Here is an 18,828-nt window from a genome sequence, read left to right on the forward strand (position 1 = left end):
CTATCCACCATGCCACTTAGATGTTCTATACAATACAGACAATGTTAATTTATTCCTTTCTAAGCTCATATACTACCTCCAGCCATTTGTTTCTATTTGAGTTTTAAACTACTAGCTTGACTTCCCTTGCATTTCACATGTAGTCTGTGTTAGCTCTTGTCTCAACTCCCATTCTCATAGAGGAGTCTTGGGTTCCAGAGCAAGGTGACATCTCACCCCCAGGACTCTGGGGTAGTTAACCCTCAGGGATAGAAGGTGATTCTCTAAAGCCATTGGCCCAAGCCCCCACTGCTAGGTGTCATGCTAAGATTGTTAGTTGATGATCATCTAGTCAGTCAGTTCTAAGCAGCTTTTAGAATGGGGTACTTTTCATTAAAAAAAGGTACAAAACATCCCCCCCAAAGTCTGTGACAGACTCTGTCATGAATACACATAGAATCCAGGCAAAAGTGGGCTCAAGCTTAGAGAGCGCATATGACAAAAGGATAATTCACGGCTCCTGCTCACAGGAAGAAGCTCCCCACAGATGTATTTTCTTTTCTTTGCTGAGTTCTTTTGTGGAGCTCTACATTTATGTCCTGCTGGCCTCCCCCACCTCCTTTTATGACCAGTATGTGTGTGCTGGGAGGGAAACCAACACTGGAATTAAAGCTCTCCTTTCCCTGAAAGAAAATTCCTTCTTAGGAATTTAGCTAAATGCCTTTCATTGGAAAGGGTAAAGCAAACCCTTTCCAGTAAACTAAAATTTCCCTCTAAAACAAAGACTCTAGTAGAGGCAGTTAAGCAGCAGAGGCAGTTGAGGTCCAACTTCTGCCTAACTGTTAGAAATTTTTCTAGCTGGGAACTTAGAGCAACTGGTAAGCTTTTTTTTCTTATAAAGTTCCTATAGGTGGGAAGCCATGTAGACCTTAAGGGGAATTATATGGTTTTCCTAGGCTTAAATGAACTAAGGAGTGTCAGGGGGGTTGCATTCAGATGAAGAAGCTGAGGTGTAGAAAAGTTGTGACTGGTCCAGTTACACAGATAGGCAACAAGTAGCAGTCAGAAACTTTCCCCAAGAGAAGCTGAGAAAATGAACCATGCATTGCATTTGTGGAATATCAAACATTCTGTCAAACATTGCGGATCCTTTCCTGAACTGTTTTTTCTCTCATTCTTTGCTGAAAGAATATATATAGTTGGATGAGTAGGAAAGGGAGGCGGGATGGCTTTGGAGATGAAAGTGATGTAAAAACAAAAAGTATCAATAAATTTTTTAAAGAGAAAATAAAAAGACGAAAATAGCAGGGTCAAGATTCCAACTCACATCCTTTGATTCCAAACTCAGGACTCTTCCTATGGTACCACAATTACTGAGGAGGATGCCCTAGTCAGGACCTGGTAGGCACCTAATTCAGGTACGGAGGAACAGGGGAAGTCCCAGAATTAGCATGGCTCCTCAGCAGAGTTTGGGAGGCGGTAATGTTGTGTTATTGAAAGAACACTGGATTTGGAGTCAGAGAATGTGGCTTTACATAGCATTGTGCCAGACCTGTATGGGGGCAGACAGGCAGAATGTCTTTTCCTCTGTGGGCCTCAGTTTCTTTATCTGTCAAATGAGGGGCTTTCCAGACAAGGATGTGGAAGAACTGGGGATGTTTATTTAGCCTTGGCAGGGTGAGGGTTAAGAAAAGTTTAAGAAAAAAGAAATGATTTTTTTAAAAGGAGAAAACCAAGTTATCAAAATTAAAAAACAAGAAAAAGAAGAATTCGCAACATGTGATGAGGAAATTGTTAGAAGCAATTTCACCCAATTGTATGCCAACAAAACTATTACATTAAGTGGATGACTACTTAAACAAAGGGAATATATCCTGATGAACAAAATATGAAATAGAAAATTTGAATCTGATCTGAGAACAGTGGCTAGCTAGGGGCAGCCTATATTGAGTCTAGGTGCAGCTTTATTAGGATTCTGTCAAACATGGTCTCAGAAAAAGAAACCATTAAACCATAAATTAACTCCCAATGGGGTGGGGAGGGTAAGAGAGAGAGAGAAAAAAGAGAGAAAGGAGAGAGAGAGAGAGAGAGAGAGAGAGAGAGAGAGAGAGGGGCCTGGATGGATTTACAGGTGAATTCTATTTACAATAAAGAGATCTGAAGTTTCATGTATAGTTCTAGTTTTCTGTTTTACTATTGCATATGAAAATGCTCATTTGAAAAAAATAAAGTGAATTCTATCAAACTTTCCAAAAACCAATTTACTCTTATGTTACCTAAACTGAGTGTCTCCCCATTTTTCTCAGTATATGTGTTGTATGTACCTACTTATCTACATGTTTCTCTATTATTAGATGGTAAGCATCTTGGGGGCAGGGGCTGTTTTTGCCTTTCTTTGTGTGTTCTGTTCATAGCACAGTGCTTTGCACATAGAAATTAATTAATAAATATTTGTTGATTTGATTACTTGATGAATTTTGTAAAAATAGAGACAAAAGGCATAATTCTTCTTTAAGATAATAAGGTCCTGATAGCCAAGCAAGGAAAGTGAAAAAGAAGCAGTGCTGTCTTTAAATGCTTAAAGGGCTAGAGGCCAGGAGAGATATAGGGCCTAGATTTGCTTTGCTTGACCCTAGAGGCCAGGGTGGACTAGATGACTTCTGAGGTCCCTTATAACTGTGGGATTTACAGATGCTGTCATTAGATGATCTTCCAGTTCTGTCACCTATAATAGGTTATTTTGTGACTCCCATCGTCCTTTTCTCTACTGTTTTACCTCTGATCTATGGGTGGTCTTCCTCTTTCTGTCTGTCCTCTATTAAAGTTTACAAAGGCCCACCTCTAAGTGACATATACCATGGCATGAATTTAAACGAGCATATTACAGCTCCCAGGAATATTTGCATTTTAAACCTAAACTCTATGCAGAGAGAAGACTGTGTGGCTGATTAATCCTGCTTAACCCATTTAGAGGAAGTGTCACCTTGCAGTTAGGGAAGATTTTTGCTGGGGAGAGGATGGGTAGGCAGAGAAGGCTTCATCTTTCCTTCCACCCAACCTCCCACCCCACCCCCAAATCATACTCTGATAACCAGGTGTGACACTAGCCTGACCTTAAAAATACTGAAATAGCATGAACGATAATATGGGATAGAGGTTCTGAGAGATTAGAGCACATTTTCTTGAGATGTCTCATTCATTCTCCTCTTCCTCCTCTCAACCCACTCCAAGGTCCTGGTCTATATCTGACCACTGGACCCAGATGATTCTGGAGGAGAGAGTGAGGTTGGTGGCTTTGCACAGCCCTCCCTCACTGTAATCCGGCCGACTTGCAAGTCATGGCATCACCTCCCTGATTCAGGGTCCTCTTTGAGAAGGAAAGGCAAACCAGGGAAAATTAACTTTGGAGCAGTACTGCCTGCAGTCACCAGATGGCAGCATAGTTCTGAAAGTGCTTTGCCATTTATGAACTGGTCAATGTTTGTTCCTTCCGGATTCTCCATCATTCTGCCACCTCCACAGCCAACAATAATCCAGAAATCATAATAAGTGCTAGCTACTTCAAAAGGTTATCTTGAGGAAAGCTTTTTACTAATACCTAACATGTGCTCTTATTTCTCTGAACAGAGTGTGTCTATTACACTGCATACTCAATTTGCTCATTTTACAGAGAACACTGAGGCTGAGGTGAAATGACTTACCCAGGGTCACACAGAGGAATGGCCAAGGCAGAATTTGAATTTAGGTCTTTCTGATTTCAAGCCAGACACTTTATTCACTTTTTCTACCTACCCATTTATTCATTTGTCATTTAGGGCCCTATCCCTATTTATTAATTAATCAATAATCAATGTTAATTCATTACTAACATTTATTAATGCCTAATGAATAAACCATTAGCTATTGACTAATTAATAAATAATATTAACTGATTTATGAAATTTATCAGACTTTTAAATAATAAAACACTAATGTTTATTCATTAATAAATTATTAGTATTTACCAATTAATAGTGTATGATTTGTTCATTATTAATATTTTTAGATAATAAATGATTAATTAGTAGCTCTAGCTATTTATAATTTCTGTTTCCTCAGGAAAGTCCATATCAATCCTTCCTAATATAATACTCATTACAGACATTTTGAGAAAACAGTTGTTGGAAAGGAATTTATTTATTGTGAATAATAGCTCACATTTATAATGGGCTTTAGGGTTTACAAAGCACTTTATATACATCTTGTCCCCATTTTAAAGAAAGGAAACTGAGGTTTGGTGAGGTTGGGTCTTGCCCCTGGTCAGATGCATGATTAATAAGGGACAACAGCAAGATTCAAACCTGGATCTCTCCGGATTCCAGTTATAAGGTTTTCCCAAGGTATCCCACTACTTCACTTAGGTCAGCTTTCTAGCCACTGCCAATTGTTTCAGATCCTTTGCTATCCATTCCAGAGTCTCATTAGCTCATTCTCCCTAGAAGATTCACTCTTTATTCACCTACCTTGTACTCCTCAGGGACATTTAGCAAATCATTCCTATCAGATATTTTCAAGTCCCTGTGACATATATGGGGACCATACATTTTGTGTGTGAGTTATCCCCAGAACTCTAACTTTTGGTTGGCTTCTTTTTAAAATCATTAATGAATATTATAGCAAAAATTACAAACTTGCAAACTTACAAAATCCTCACAAAATATTACAGCAACTCCTTCCCCCCCCCCCCCAAAAAAAACATGCACGATGATCTAGTTGGAGTCATTTCAAGGATGCAAGGATGGTTCAACAATTCACACAGATTAAAAACAAAAACCTCCAAAGCCATGTGACTATATCAATAGATGTAGCAAAAAAGCCTCTGACAAAGCACACAACACATGCCTGTGCCAAAAATCCTGTAGAGCATAAGTAATAATAGAAGTAATAATGGCAGCAACCATGTAGATATCCCTACTATGTGGCAGGTGCTGTGCTAAGGACTTCATTGATAGGATCTCATTTGATCCTTGCAGCAACCTTGGGACGTTGGTGCTATTGTTACCCCATTTTACAGATGAGAAAACTGAGGGATACAGCTAGTAAATGTCTGAGGCCATTTTTGAACTTAGCTCTTCCTGACTTCAGGACCAATACTCTATACGCTGTTCCACTTTTAAAAATATGTGGTAGAAGCACTTATGTAGCATCAAAAGCATGTGTTTATTTATTTTGAACTTAGGAAACAAAAAATAAAACAAGTACTTTCATTGTATATGTGTGTATATGTCTAGATATAGACAGACTATATATAGACTAGATATAGACTAGATATATATGCATATTAGAATAGAAAAAGAAGATTGGACACAGAACTGTGAATCTCTGCTCTGCAGAGCTCATTTTCTTTTTTCAACATAGAATAAATTCAACCTGCAGCTTTCAAAACTGTCTTACTTGTCTGTGTTCCTTTCTGGCCTTCCTTCTGCTCCTTTTTTTGCATTAAAAAAACCCTCAATGGTCCATTCATTTTTTTTTCTTTGTCTTTCTCTTTTTTTCTCAACTTGACTTGACAAGCAGCAGGATTATTGTCTAGCATAGCTTTCTCTGCATGCACTATATCCCCCTAGTAGAGCTTAGGTTTACTAAGGACCATGAAATCCCAGTACCTACTGTGGTTTTCTGTACATAGTAGGCACTTAACAAATGCTCCTTGAATTGAATAGAATGAATTCTAACACCTTTAATAAAATGTTCCATATCAGCATCTTAACAAGTCTACCTGGCCTCTAACTTGAAACCTTCTTGCTCTAAGTTGTTTCCTTATATTTATTAAGAGACCCCTTCCAACTCAAAGCCAAGAATTTGTAGAGAAGGGCGCCCCCCTTGGTTGTCAGAATTCACATAGCCACTTCTGTGTACTCCACTGGCTCAGCGGAGAAGGAGCAATTGAAATTCCAGGCATTACTCTTAGGATTCTTAGGGTTCACGTTGACATAATCACCAGCTGCCTTCATGTTCTCATAGTCCTCAGGAGACAAAGTCTTTTGGGAAACAGTGGCTGGAAAGACCAGGGTGCTGTAATTCACATCCTTGGATGCCTAGGAACACCAGAAAGAAGGCAGAAAATCAGGACTCAAAATCCATTTTCCATTGTGGATAGGGCAGATGGGTACACCATCTCAGGTACGCCTGAGCACAAAACATTTGTTTCTTACTATATTCAGGGTAGGGGCAATGGGATGATTATTCAGAGAAAAAGATGCTGAAACCCACATCACAGTTCCACAACACATGTGTCAGGAGAAGTACCAGAGAAAAAGTATGGATTTTTTTCTTTTTCTTTTATTGGATGTTTACAGTACCTTACTGTAAATTTGGCTTAAGTATTTGGTCGTAGACTCTGTGTCTTCTGTTGGTCTTTGCATGTTCTCTATGGCTTTCACAAAACTCCCCCAAAATTCCCGTTTAATTTCTTTTGCTGAACCTCGATGGGGAAAGTTGCAATGTACTTCATTTAAGTGATGTGTGGGCAGGGGTGGACAGTGGACAGTGAAGGTGGTTCACTGAGCCAGAAGCCAGGGACTCATCTCCCTACAGTACCAGGATTACAGGCCTGATTATACCCAAGAGAGTAGGACTGTGGCCTCTTCGTTAGCATATTCATTTTGATAGTCAGCTCAGACCTCACTTTGCCTCCTATCTCTTTCTGTTCAAACCTGTGGATTCAGACCACTCAGATCCAACAGGAAGCTGGATGATTTATTCGTTTCTTTCCTGCCTCCTGTTCCCACTTCCTTGGCCATTTCATCCTGAGATGTCTATTTCCCATACCAGCTCCCCGCAGCCTGGATGACTTTGCCCACCCTACTGGGGTTTACTTTCCAGTAGCTACTTTGGCCCCAGGGTACCCGTCTTACCTTGTTGGTAGAAGCCGGAGGATAGCTCTCTGAACTGTCAGAGCTATCTGAGGAGGAATCACTGTCACTGTCACTGCCACTGTTATCTAGGGGAAAGGAGATCGTTGTAGGATTAGAGCACATCAGAATTGGAAAGGGGCTTAGAGGTCATTTGGGACAACCCCCTCAGTTTACAGAGGACTTCATAAACCATTCTTCTTCCTGGGGAAACAGTCAGTCAACACATATTGATTAAACACTTCTTATGTCCCAAGTGCTGGTGATGAAATGAAAGGCAAAAACATGATCTGAATGGGAGGGGATGGAGGGTGATGACTTGGAAGCAATGACAGTGAAGGACAGAGGGTGAATTAGATAGACAGAGACATAGACAGACAGGGTCACAGAGGCAGAGAGAACAAGAAGGAGAATGATGAAAGAGACAAGAACAGAAGGAGAAAGTGGGGAGAGAGGACAACAGATCAAGTTGGATGCTGGATTCAAAACTGGGATCCCATTTTGGCCTAGACACCATCTAGTCCAATCCTCTCCACTACAAAAGGGAGAACTGAGGCACAGCGGGGAAGCGATCTGCCCAAGATCACATAAGAAGTATTAAAACAAGCATTCTAACTCAGGTTCTCAGTGTCTGGTCACAAATATTCCCTTCTGTCTTAAGAGAGTCAAAAGTTCTAATTATATGCCACCTGGGCCATGGGTCAAATGACTGACTGAATCCTATAGGCACAAAAATAATCATAATCATAATTGCTTGCTTTATAGGCTCTTTAAGGGTTGTTCATTTGTTTTGGAGTTTTTTTTGATGGAGGCAATGCGGTTAAGTAACTTGTCCAGGATAACATAGCTAGTAAATGTCTGAGGTCAGATTTGAACTCAGGTCTTCCTGACTCCAAGACCTAGTGCTCTATGTCCTGTGGCACCACCTAGCTACTCCTCTTTTACAAACAGGAAAATGCTGGTGAATATTTAACAACTGACTCTGGAGGGAAAGATGTACACACTACATAATTTTAAATTTAATCTGCATATTTACATTTTCTCCATCACTTTCTTAAATCTAGTCAATGGACAAAATGATAAATAAGGCCTGATTTCCAAGTGTGATTTCTGAGGTTTTAAGGCTCATATTGAAGATTTAACAATCAACTCAAGCTTGCTTTAGCACTCCCCTTGATACAGAGGACTTTATTTGCAAAACTGAAAAGTTAGCAGGGCAACTTTGATTAACCCCATTTCACAGATAGAAAAACTAAAGCTTAGGGCTTAGAGTTGAGTCTGGTTGGCCACTGACTCACTCTGTGATCTTGGATAAATCACTTCCCATCTCCAGCCTCCAGTTCTTGACCTCTCAATCCCTCATGTCTCCACTTCATAAGAGTATGTAAGGAAATTGTTTTGTAAGTCTTTAAGAGATATTGAAAGATGAATTAGTTCTATTTTGTCCTGTTCCTGGAGATTACTGACAAACATTTAGGTGTTCCTTGCTTTGGAAAGCTGGAGGAGAGAACATGTGAAGAGGTCTGACTTTAGAGTCCACCAAGCATTTATTAAGTGCCCACTGTGTGCTAAGCTCTCAGGATTCAAAGAAATGCAAAAACCAGTCCCTGCTCTCAAAGACCTCACAGTCTAAGCAGGGAGACAACAGGCAAACTATATATGAAGAAGATATATACAGGGTAAGTTGGAGATATTTATTAGAGAAAGTATAGTAAGATTAGGGAGGATTAGGAAAGGCTTCTTGTAGAAGGTAAGACTTCAGCTAACACTTGAAGGAAACCAGAGAGTCTTGGGGGAGAGAGATGGAGAGAGAGAGAGAGAGAGAGAGAGAGAGAGAGAGAGAGAGAGAGAGAGAGAGAGAGAGAGAGAGAGAGAGACAGAGAGACAGAGAGACAGAGAGAGACAGAGAGAGACAGAGAGAGACAGAGAGAGAGACAGAGGCAGAGAGAGACAGAGACAGAGAGGCAGAGAGAGGCAGAGAGGCAGAGAGAAAGACAGAGACTGAGAAGGAGAGGGAAGGAGTTCCCTTCTGCTATGATTACTATCCTGGATGACATTGCACAAGTCACTAAACTTCTCCTGGACCTCAGTTTCTTCATCTGTAACATGAGACAGTTGGACTCCATAGCCCCTGAGTTCCTTTATGCCTCTGGACCTATAATCCCCTTGGCTAAAATGTCTCTCAGAGGAATCCCCTTATCTCATCTGCCCCAGGACCATTCTTCACCTCACCTACCCAAAGCAAAGCCTCATGAACCAATAAGTAGATCTAAGAGGCAGCTCAGTGCTAAATAATTTTGATAACCAGATTTCTCTTATGGGGAAACTGAAAAGTTAAACACTAAGTATCCAGCATACTCATCAGCACCTCGGGAGCTGCCTGGAGTGAGCGTTTGGTGAGAGAACACTAGGTGGGTCATCATTTGTAGAGTTTATAGGGCCTTGAGATATGCAGATGGTTCCTGAATTTCCCTATCATGCCGCCAGATGGATCAGCCCTAGAGCAATAAAAATAGAAGACAGCATCCTCGACTAAGGAAACGTACCAGGAGTCAAGAGCCTAAACCAAAGAGTAACAGAATTTTCGAGTCAATTTCATCACATTCAATTCTGCCCCCTGTTCTAACGTATCAAGATCTTTTTAGATCCTGACTGTTGCCACCCAGGATGGGGGCTATCCTTCTCAGCTTTGTGTCTGGGTTCTTTATTAAGAATGTAAATGACCAAAAGGCCAAGCACAGTTCCCTGGGACACTCCATTGGAGAGACCTCTTGCCAAGCTGGCATAGAAACAAGCAAAGGCTCTTCTTTGAATCCAGCCACTCAGCCAGTTCTGAGGCCTTATCTTCTAGATCACCTTTCCATCTTTTCCAACTATGAATGACCTAGCTATTCTCAGCAATGCAGTGATCCAAGACAATTCTAAGAGACTGATGATGAAAAACACTATCTGCCGCCAGAGAAAGAACTGATGGTGTCTGAATGCAGATTGAAGCAGACTTTTTAAAAACTTTCTTAATTTTTCTTGATTTATTGTTGTTGTGGTGGTCTGTGCTTTTTCTCTTTCACAACATGACTAATATATAATGATGTTTTGCACAACTGCGCAGGTATAACCTCTATCAAACTGCTTGCCTTCTCAATGGAGAGGGCAGGAAGAGGAGAGAGAAATTGGAACTCAAATGTTTAAAAAATAAGTTTTAAATTATTTTTATATGTAATTGGAAAAAATAAAATACTTTAAAAAAGACTACAGGAGCTAGACCCTTTAGTAGGCAGCAGGGAAGGAAGCAATTAATAGGGATAAATTGAAGATTAGAGTGGGGAGGACAATAGTGGGAGGCTATCTGTTGGAGAAGATAGAAGGATAGTACTTTAGGATAGTACAGTAAGTACAGAGAGGGGAGGAGAGTTGTTTTGATTGTCTGAGAGCTTGCTTTGGAGTCCTTTGTGTCATATGCTTTCTTTGGAGTTAAATAAAGTAAAAGAAAGGAAGGAAGAAAGAAAGAAAGAATGAGGGAGGGAGGGAGGAAAAGAGATAAAGGGAGGGAGGGGAGGAGGAAAGAGAAAGGAAGGAAATGAAAGAAGGTAGGAATGAAGGGAAAGAAAGATAGAAAGGAAGGAAGGGAAAGAGGGAGGAAGGAAGGAAAGAAGGAAGGAAGGAAGGAAGGGAAGAAGAGAAAGGAAGGAAAGAAGGAAGGAAGGAAGAAGAGAAAGGAAGGAAGGAAGGAAAAAACAAAGAAACAAAGAAAGACAGACACTGGCACACTACTGTAACACATAAGGCAAGTTGAAATAAATGAAATCATGGTAAGGCTCAGCTTCAGAGAAAGTGTAAAGTACTGAGAGCTCTTCTTCTGAAGTAAAAGGGCTAATTCAGGGAGGATAAACATGTGGCTGCCCCTTCCAAGGTCTCCAGGGGGAGTAGCAGCCCCTCTAATGATCTCAAAGCAAGCTAAGATGACTCACCTCTATAAGCCAGGGCAGGACCTGGAACATCCCTTTTAGACTCTCTCTTTTCCGAGGCAGGTGGATCATAATTGTCTTCTGGCTTCTTTGGAGCCTGGGCCTGGGCCTGAGCCTGGGCCTGGGCCTGGGCCTGGGCGCTTGCAGCTTTCACCATTTGCATGTAGTGGTTGGCTAAAGAGGGAATGTTTGGTGATTAAGATCTAACCTTAGACTTTTCCTATTTCTATGCAATATCTGTCCAAATGCTTTCATTGAAGTCCTAGAAAATTATAGTTATCTAGAGCTGAGAGCATTCTCAAGAGGTCATATCATCTCAGCCCCTACCTTTAAGCAAATAGATAACTAAACCAGCTATGCAGATTTATTCTATTGGTGTCTCTACAATCTCCTGTATGAGTGTATTAGATACCTGTATTCTTTATGGTGACACATATACTCTTTTTTTCAGTTCAAATCCATTTCTTAGCTAACATTTAGTCCAATCAGGAGATGAGAAAAATACGTTAGCAGAAGGCGACTCCTTCATTCTTTCCTCATAGGTACTGTTTTCTTTGGGAGTTCATTGGGCTTTAAAATTCTTTTTTCTGAGATTGGATTCTTTTGAATCCTCTATATCGTGTGTGTGTGTGTGTGTGTATGTATTCATCTGGGTATTTTATAATTTTGTAAATATTCATTTATCTCTTAAGTTTTGAATTGTATTAGCATATAACTTGGCAAAATAATTTCTAGCAGTCTCCTTTATTTTACCTTTTGCCATTTCTTCTTTTTTCTTTCATTTTTCTTTGCATGTTTTTTCCCTGTCTTTTTTTATTGTTGATCAGTCATGTCCAACTCTTTGTGACTCCATGAACATAATGGGGTCTTCTTGGCAAAGACACTGGAATGGTTTGCCATTTCTTCCTCCAATGTGTCTCCATTGTACAGATGAGGAACTGAGGCAAATAGGGGTTAAGTGACTTGCCCAGGGTCACATAGCTATTAAGTGTCTGAACCCTGGTTTGAACTCAGATCCTCCTGACTCCAGGCCTGGTCTTTTGCTCACTACACCCCCTACCTGCCTTTCTTTTTCTTTAAAATTGAATTAATTACTTGATTGCCTATTTTATGGGTCTCATAAAAAACCAACTCTTGGTGTTATTTGTAATTGTAATGGATTTTTATAATGGTTTTTTATTTTATTTATCTCTTCAGGATTTTCAGAATTGTGAGTGTGTGTATTTATTTGGGATATTTTATTTTGTTGCTTTTCTAGGTTTTTTTGTGTTTTTTAGTTGCAGGCCCAATTCACTGATCTCTTGCCTCTCTCTTTTATTGATGGAAGTGTCCAGAGACATGTGTTTCCCTAAGGACTGCTAAGGCTGTGACTCCCAAGCTTTGACAAGTCTTGTAGTTACCATTTTCTTTGATAAAACTTAGCTGTTAGTTTAATGATTAGTTGTTTGACCCACACATTCTTTAGACTTACATTATTTAGTTGGCATTTAAATATGAACCCTTTTTTCACACTCCCCTTAATGATTATAATTCTTATTGTGTTGTGATCAGTAAAGGAATTTCTGTTTTTCATAGGCACTATTTCGATTCCTTTTGATTATCTGACCCCCAGAAGAGAGTCTGAATGGTAGAAAGACATAGAGCGGCAATGTTTTGGATGGACAATGTAGCCAACATAAGGAGATAAAGCATTCAGAGAGAGCATCCTAATTATAAGAGAGAGCTGGAACTAGTTAGTATAGGGCAAACAGGGCTTTGTCCCAGGTCATCTCCTCCCCAGGAGAGTGTCCTTCCATGATCCCCTCTTACTAAAACCATCCCTCACTGAACCTCACCTTAATATCTTCCAGAGATGCGAGCTAGAACTACCTCCATGGCACTCTTTGGAAAATAAGTTATGAACTCTATCTCTGTTGGGACTGATCTCTGTGCTCACCCCACCCCTCCAAATGAATTTACTTCTAACTTGTGGGAATAGGAGAAATTATGTCAGGGTCCTGCAACGGTGCAAGGTCTTTCTTCTGAGGGGCCCTTTGGAGAGTGTGGTCCATGTATATGGTTCCTAGGTGTTGGCACTCTAGGGGACTCTGGTCCTGACTTAGCAAGAATTCAATGCAAGGTTGAGATGGCTGGATACCAAGTATCTGGGCACAGGGACACCTAGGTTGTTTTTGCTGAAAATTACCTATTTGCCTGCGAAGCAAGATGTATAACATTAAGAGGAGAGTGGCCTGAAGGAGGAAGGCAATCACTTCAGTCAGTATGATGTGCCAGAGTTCAACTGGTTTTTGGCTGGAAAAAAAAAGAGGTGAGGGGGGAAGATGACCAGAATTAGAACCTTTAAGGATGCTGTGGCTGCTACATCAGTTCTCCTGGACCCTGATGGCCAATAGGCTGAGCAGCTTAATAAGATATGCAAGTTTAAGGATTTCATTCGTTTTTGTAGCTCTGAAAAGTTATCTAACATCTGTGAAGCTGCTTCCTCTTCATCTATGACACAGACTAGCAGGAGGGAGGGATAGTCATAGGGAGGCTGAGGAACTGGCTATCTGTTAGCCCAGAGTCCTGTCTCAGTCAATCTGTGGTCAGAAATCAGACCCAGGTGTGTACAGAAGTGCGGAGGGGTTTTCATAGGGCTTGTGATTTCCAGTACTAGCCTTAAGCTGTCTGATGCCTCAGCGCAGTCACCAGTCATCCTCACTGAAACTCAGGCTTCTCTGGGAAAAGAATGAGTGGGTAGGAAGACTTCCAGCTGCTGCTGGGACCCTCCTTCTGGGAGATCTGCAGGAGGCAAAGTGTCAGAGTTAAAACTCTTGGTTTGGAATATGGCTAATGCATAAATATGTTTTGTATGACATCTTATGTATGATGAACATCATATTTCTTGCCTTCTCAATGGATGGGGAAGGGAGTGGAGGGAGAAAGAGAATTTGGAACTAAAATAAAAATAATTTTTAGAAAACTTAATGAATGTTGCAAAGAATAAGTTGAGAGAGAGAGAGAGATGAGAAGGCACCCTTTATAGAGGTGGGATGTCTAAAAGTATATATTATATATACTTTCAGACTTTTTTGATGTATTAATCTATTATGATCATTTTTTCCTCTTTTCCCCTTGTTTTTGCCTTTTAAAAATGCTATTTGTTTATGGAATTATTCTCTTGGAGAAGAAGGAAAGGTATTGAGGAAAATCATGGTGAAAGAAAACAAATGACAATAATAAAAATGTATTAAAATTATTTTAAAGAAGATAAAATCATTCCTATTCTTAAAAATAAATAGTGCTAGGTGCTGACTTAAGTTTCTGACAGTCAATGTTAATGTGTTAATATGTATATAAAAATGATGATGCTCTCCCAAATTAATTTACATATCTAATTTAATACTAATCAAAACACCAAGGCAAGAATTAGTTCATGGAATTTGGTTAAATCATAATGAAATTTATGTGAGAAACAAATTGGCAAGAATATCAAAGGGTATCCTGAAAGAAAAAAGCTGAAGTAGAACTGAGATATCAGATATGTAAGATGGGTGTTTGATAAACCTATAGTAAATAAAAATTAATGAAAGAATTCATTATTTAATAAATGTATTGGGAAAGTCAGTAATTTGACAGGAAACTGATTCAGGCACATAGCTCAGTCAGGAGTCCAGTCAGCAAACTTTTACTAAGCACTTATTAGGGCAGGCACCAGGCTAAGCACTGAGAATACAAAAAAAGGCAAAAATGAAACAGTCAATTTCTGCCAGAGGATAGACTCAAATATCGAAAATGTATAATAAATAAAATTGAAGAAAATGGAATGAGGAATTTGCTTCAGTTACGGAGAGGAGAGGACCTTTTCTTATTAAATAAGAAGAAATCATTAAAGACAAGACATGTTCTTAGTTACGTTAAAATAAATTCTGTTATCCAAAAAAGCAATGTAATCAAGAGAAAAATGGATTGAGAAAACAGGCATGGCAAATGTGATGGATAAAAAGATAAACACAAAATCAACGGTCTCAAACTGCTGATCACTCAAAAAGGTAACATTCAGTCCACAATGGATAAAAGGTCAAAAGATATTAAGAGATTGCTTTTAAAAGAGGAAAATCAAATCATTAATAATTACTTAAAAAATGCTTAGCCTTACTAATAAACAAGAGATAAAAAGAGAACAACTTTAAGATAATACCTCTTACCTACCAAAATGGTAAAATAAATAATTAAAAGCAATGACAATCAAGGTTGGTGGGGTTGTAGAAAAACAATACTCATTCATTGTTAGTAGAATTGCAGAGTAGCAGGTTTTTTTTTTTGGAAAGCAATATGAAGTAAAAGTTACAAACACAATCATGGCTTTTGACTTAATAATTTTACTTTGGGCAATATACCCTGAGAATGTCATTTTTTTAAAAAGCTATCAAAATATATTTGTACATTTATTCACTTAAACATTTTAAAATATTTATTTGTAATTTTTTAAAACTGAAAGCAAATTAAACATCCAATAACAGTGGAATGGTTAAAAAAATTATGGTACATTAATGTGATGGATATAATGGAAGTAATGACTGAAAGTGGTATATAGTGGAATAAGCTAGGCTCAGCTTTAGGAAGATGCGAGTCAAATCATTTGTACAATACTGGATGTGTAAGCTCAGGCAAGTCAACTTCTCGGACAACTTCCTAGGAGTTACTCCAAAACAAGTTGACCCTGGGTTGGTAGAGTGAGTTCCCACACCAGGAATTGCCTGCACTAAGGAAGCCACAGCTTCTTGGCAAATAATGTAATAGGACAAAACAATTATATCTTCCTAAAAGAGTAAAAAAGAAATTTATCCATCTTGATTTATATTTATTCTGTGTACTGTCTTACCCAGGTGATGTGCTTGTGTGTACCCACCTGCTTGTGTCCTGAACCATTAATTTTCTCATGAGATGTCCATACTGCTGGCTGATTTTTAGTTTGAATAACAGTTGCTTCCCAGATCTCAGCCTCCTAGAACGCCCACAATCACTGAGTTATTGTATACTTTATAGCTTGTCTAATCCAGATGCTGCCACAGTATTTGATGTTTTGTAATTTTGCCAGGTCCCCCTAATTCAAGAACTGAGTATCTCAGAAGTCATAGTGATGTCAGTGACAGAGTCGGTGATGTTCTTTCCATCAAAAATGACCAGTTCTGGCCAATTTGCTTTCCTTTGCCTCAGAACAACCAGATTTACAGGATCCTCAGTGGTTTCTTGCATTTATCCCTAATACATGTGGGATGTCACCATGCTATTGGGTGACAGTCCCACTCAAATAATGGCGACAGTGACCAAGAATATGGGAGAACATTTCATTCATTGATCCCCATTGATGGCAGTGCTTACACCCAGAATCTAATCTCCTGGTCTCATTCTAAGGGATGTCATTTAATCTGGCTTTGTGGATTAAAAGTTAGTCTGCAAAATGGAAAAAGAATCCCCACTAGTACAAAAAAAAAACCCACTGGAAGCCAAGTCCATTAGCCAGACAGAATACACTTTACCCTGACCTGGTTTGTTGACAAGTGGTTGCTTACAAAATTGCCTAATATTTCCATAAATTAGGATTGACAAGCATGAAGACTGTCAAGAAATCTGAAAATAATGAAAAATGAAAATAGCAAAATCAGAATAGGGCACACTAACTATGAACATCAAATAGGCAAGGTAAAAGAGAATGAATTAGCAAAGAAAGCAATCTCATGAAGAATAAGAGGGAGCAGTTTAAAAACAGTTCTACATTTATTAGCTATAAATAGTCACAAACTACAAATATTTGTGTAAAACAGTTGAGTCTCAGAAGGTCTTCAAGCCCAAGGAAGCTCATTCATGGGGAGTAGGAAGAACAGAATTTTTTTTCTTCCCATTAGTGTTTTCTTTACTCAAAATCCTGGAACTCTAGTGTCAAGCCTAGGACTATAGTTTCCCTGCCTAGCATTATTCTAAGACAAAAATAGAACTGTCCTTTTGAAATGGTGTCTACTCAGCGCCAACATGGAAGAACTCTTAACATTTAGAGCTAGACAGGAGCCTGGAGAGATCTTCTCCAAAGTCTTCATTTTACAAGTGAGAAAACTGAGACTCCCTGAGAAGGGAAGCAGATACGTTCAAGGTCACACAGCTAGTAATTAGCAGAACCATGATGAACCACATAGGCTCTGACTCAAGATCTTGGCTTTTTTATTTGACCTTGCTGACTCTCCAAGCATCCACCATCCCAAAGCAAAGCTGTTACTTCTAAAAAATCATGGATTGATTAAAAAACAGTTTCTATTCCTTGGAATTAGTGTATTTCCAGATGTTCATATGATTCTTCATCTAGAGTCAGAAGGGATATTAGAGGCCATCATGTCCCACCATGTTAGCTTACCTAGATCCAAAGAGGACAAAGTTAGCTCTATCTGGTGGCAGAGCACAGCTTTGAATACTAGTGCCCTCACTTCAAGTTCAGTGCACTTTCCATTTCATGAGGATGCCTACCCAAAGGAATGTGTGTGCTTGTTTCAACCTGTGTCACACTTGCACTCCTTGAGCTAAAAGTTTGAGTCAATTTTCCCAGAAAAGGAACTGGAAATAGTGTTGGACCCAGGGCTTCACTCTACCGCCTTTCTCTACTGTGAAATAAGAACAGAGAAAAATAGGTGAAAGGCTATCTCAGAGGGAAAGCATTGGTGGTGGTGGGGGGTGTGTGTGAGACAATCTGGAAAGGTCTCTGTCTTAAAACTGTGTCTTGCTCTGGTTCCTATACCCTCCTTTCCCTTCTAGTCAATATCATAGAATTTAGTGGGAAATAGCAACAAGAACAAGTTTGCAAAGAAGAACCTGGAAGTTACATACAGAACGTTCCAAAGATCAGAAGAGCATAATTTACAAATTGCATCGTATATTAAGTGAAATTCACATCATGTTATTATGTGTTGAATCAGGAAAAACCATCTAGATACTAATTCCAGACAAATTCCAGACTAAATCCAGACTTGCCCTGCTCTAGTCCAACAGGACATCAAAAAGATGATAACTTTGGGATAATGACTTTGAGATGATTTGGATATGTTAATGAACTAACCCCCAGGTGGCACAGATAGGAGTTGGTCTATTTCCCCAATAAATTCTATAAAAATGATACCACAAGTTCCTGCCCCTGAGACCTCCATCTCCACTGGATCCATGCTGCCAAGTGCTCCCACTTTTAATCCACGGTTTCATAAGTGAGACTTTCTGCCTCTCCACCTCCCTACCCTTTTATCTATGTTTCCTACCTTCCTCCACCATCCCATCCCCTGTTCCCACACTGTCTACCTTTGTATCTTTCCCCACTTTTCACCTCTTATCTCTGTGCCAAGTGTTAAAGTGTAACTGCCACCCCATTTCCCATGGCCAAACAAATTCCCAAAGTACCCCCATTTCATAATTTCATAAACTAATTATCAATTTACTTCATAATTTCATAAATTAATGATCAGTTCAGTCTCCTGCAGAGGATAGTATTTGAACTGAGTCTTGAAGATAGATAATCTAAGACATGGAGGACCTTGGCTGGAATTCTAGTTCTGCCATAAACTAGCTATGGGACCTTAAGTAATTCGCTTCACTTTTCTGAGCCTCAGGTGCTTCATTTGTAAAATGGACATGATAATACTACCTCACAGGATTGTTCAGTAGAGAGTGCTTTGGAAGACATGAATCCTGAGAGATGCCTGAGCTATTACCAGAACCAAACCAGTGAGTGGTTTGAGTGGTGAGTGGTTCTTAACCTTTAATTCATGAACTGCTGTGGCAATCTGATGAAACCTATGACCCCTTCTCAGAATAATGTTTCTAAATAAACAAAATACATAAGATTACAAAGGAAACCACTTACATTGAAATAGAAAAATATTTTAAGGAGATTTACAGCTCCACTGAAATATAAGAACCCTAGATTAAGAACTCTTGTTCTAGGTCGAGGGTGGGGAACTAGGATGGGTCCTGGT

At 39.4% G+C, this 18,828-nt stretch overlaps 1 protein-coding gene across 1 annotated transcript; it reads right to left on the minus strand.

Moving 5' to 3' along the window:
- Window positions 1–5,765: 5,765 nt before the first annotated feature.
- RHEX (regulator of hemoglobinization and erythroid cell expansion) lies at window positions 5,766–13,125 on the minus strand. The gene is made up of 4 exons (XM_072638599.1): window positions 13,023–13,125; window positions 10,841–11,011; window positions 6,876–6,961; window positions 5,766–6,056 (listed from the first exon to the last, which is right to left on the minus strand). Exons 1-4 carry the CDS (start codon window positions 13,051–13,053, stop codon window positions 5,856–5,858), a joined length of 489 nt encoding a protein of 162 aa, XP_072494700.1. The 5' UTR covers window positions 13,054–13,125; the 3' UTR covers window positions 5,766–5,855.
- Window positions 13,126–18,828: the final 5,703 nt, after the last annotated feature.

Source organism: Notamacropus eugenii, chromosome 2 (genome assembly GCF_028372415.1).
Source record: "Notamacropus eugenii isolate mMacEug1 chromosome 2, mMacEug1.pri_v2, whole genome shotgun sequence".
Classification (NCBI taxonomy): Eukaryota; Metazoa; Chordata; class Mammalia; order Diprotodontia; family Macropodidae; genus Notamacropus; species Notamacropus eugenii.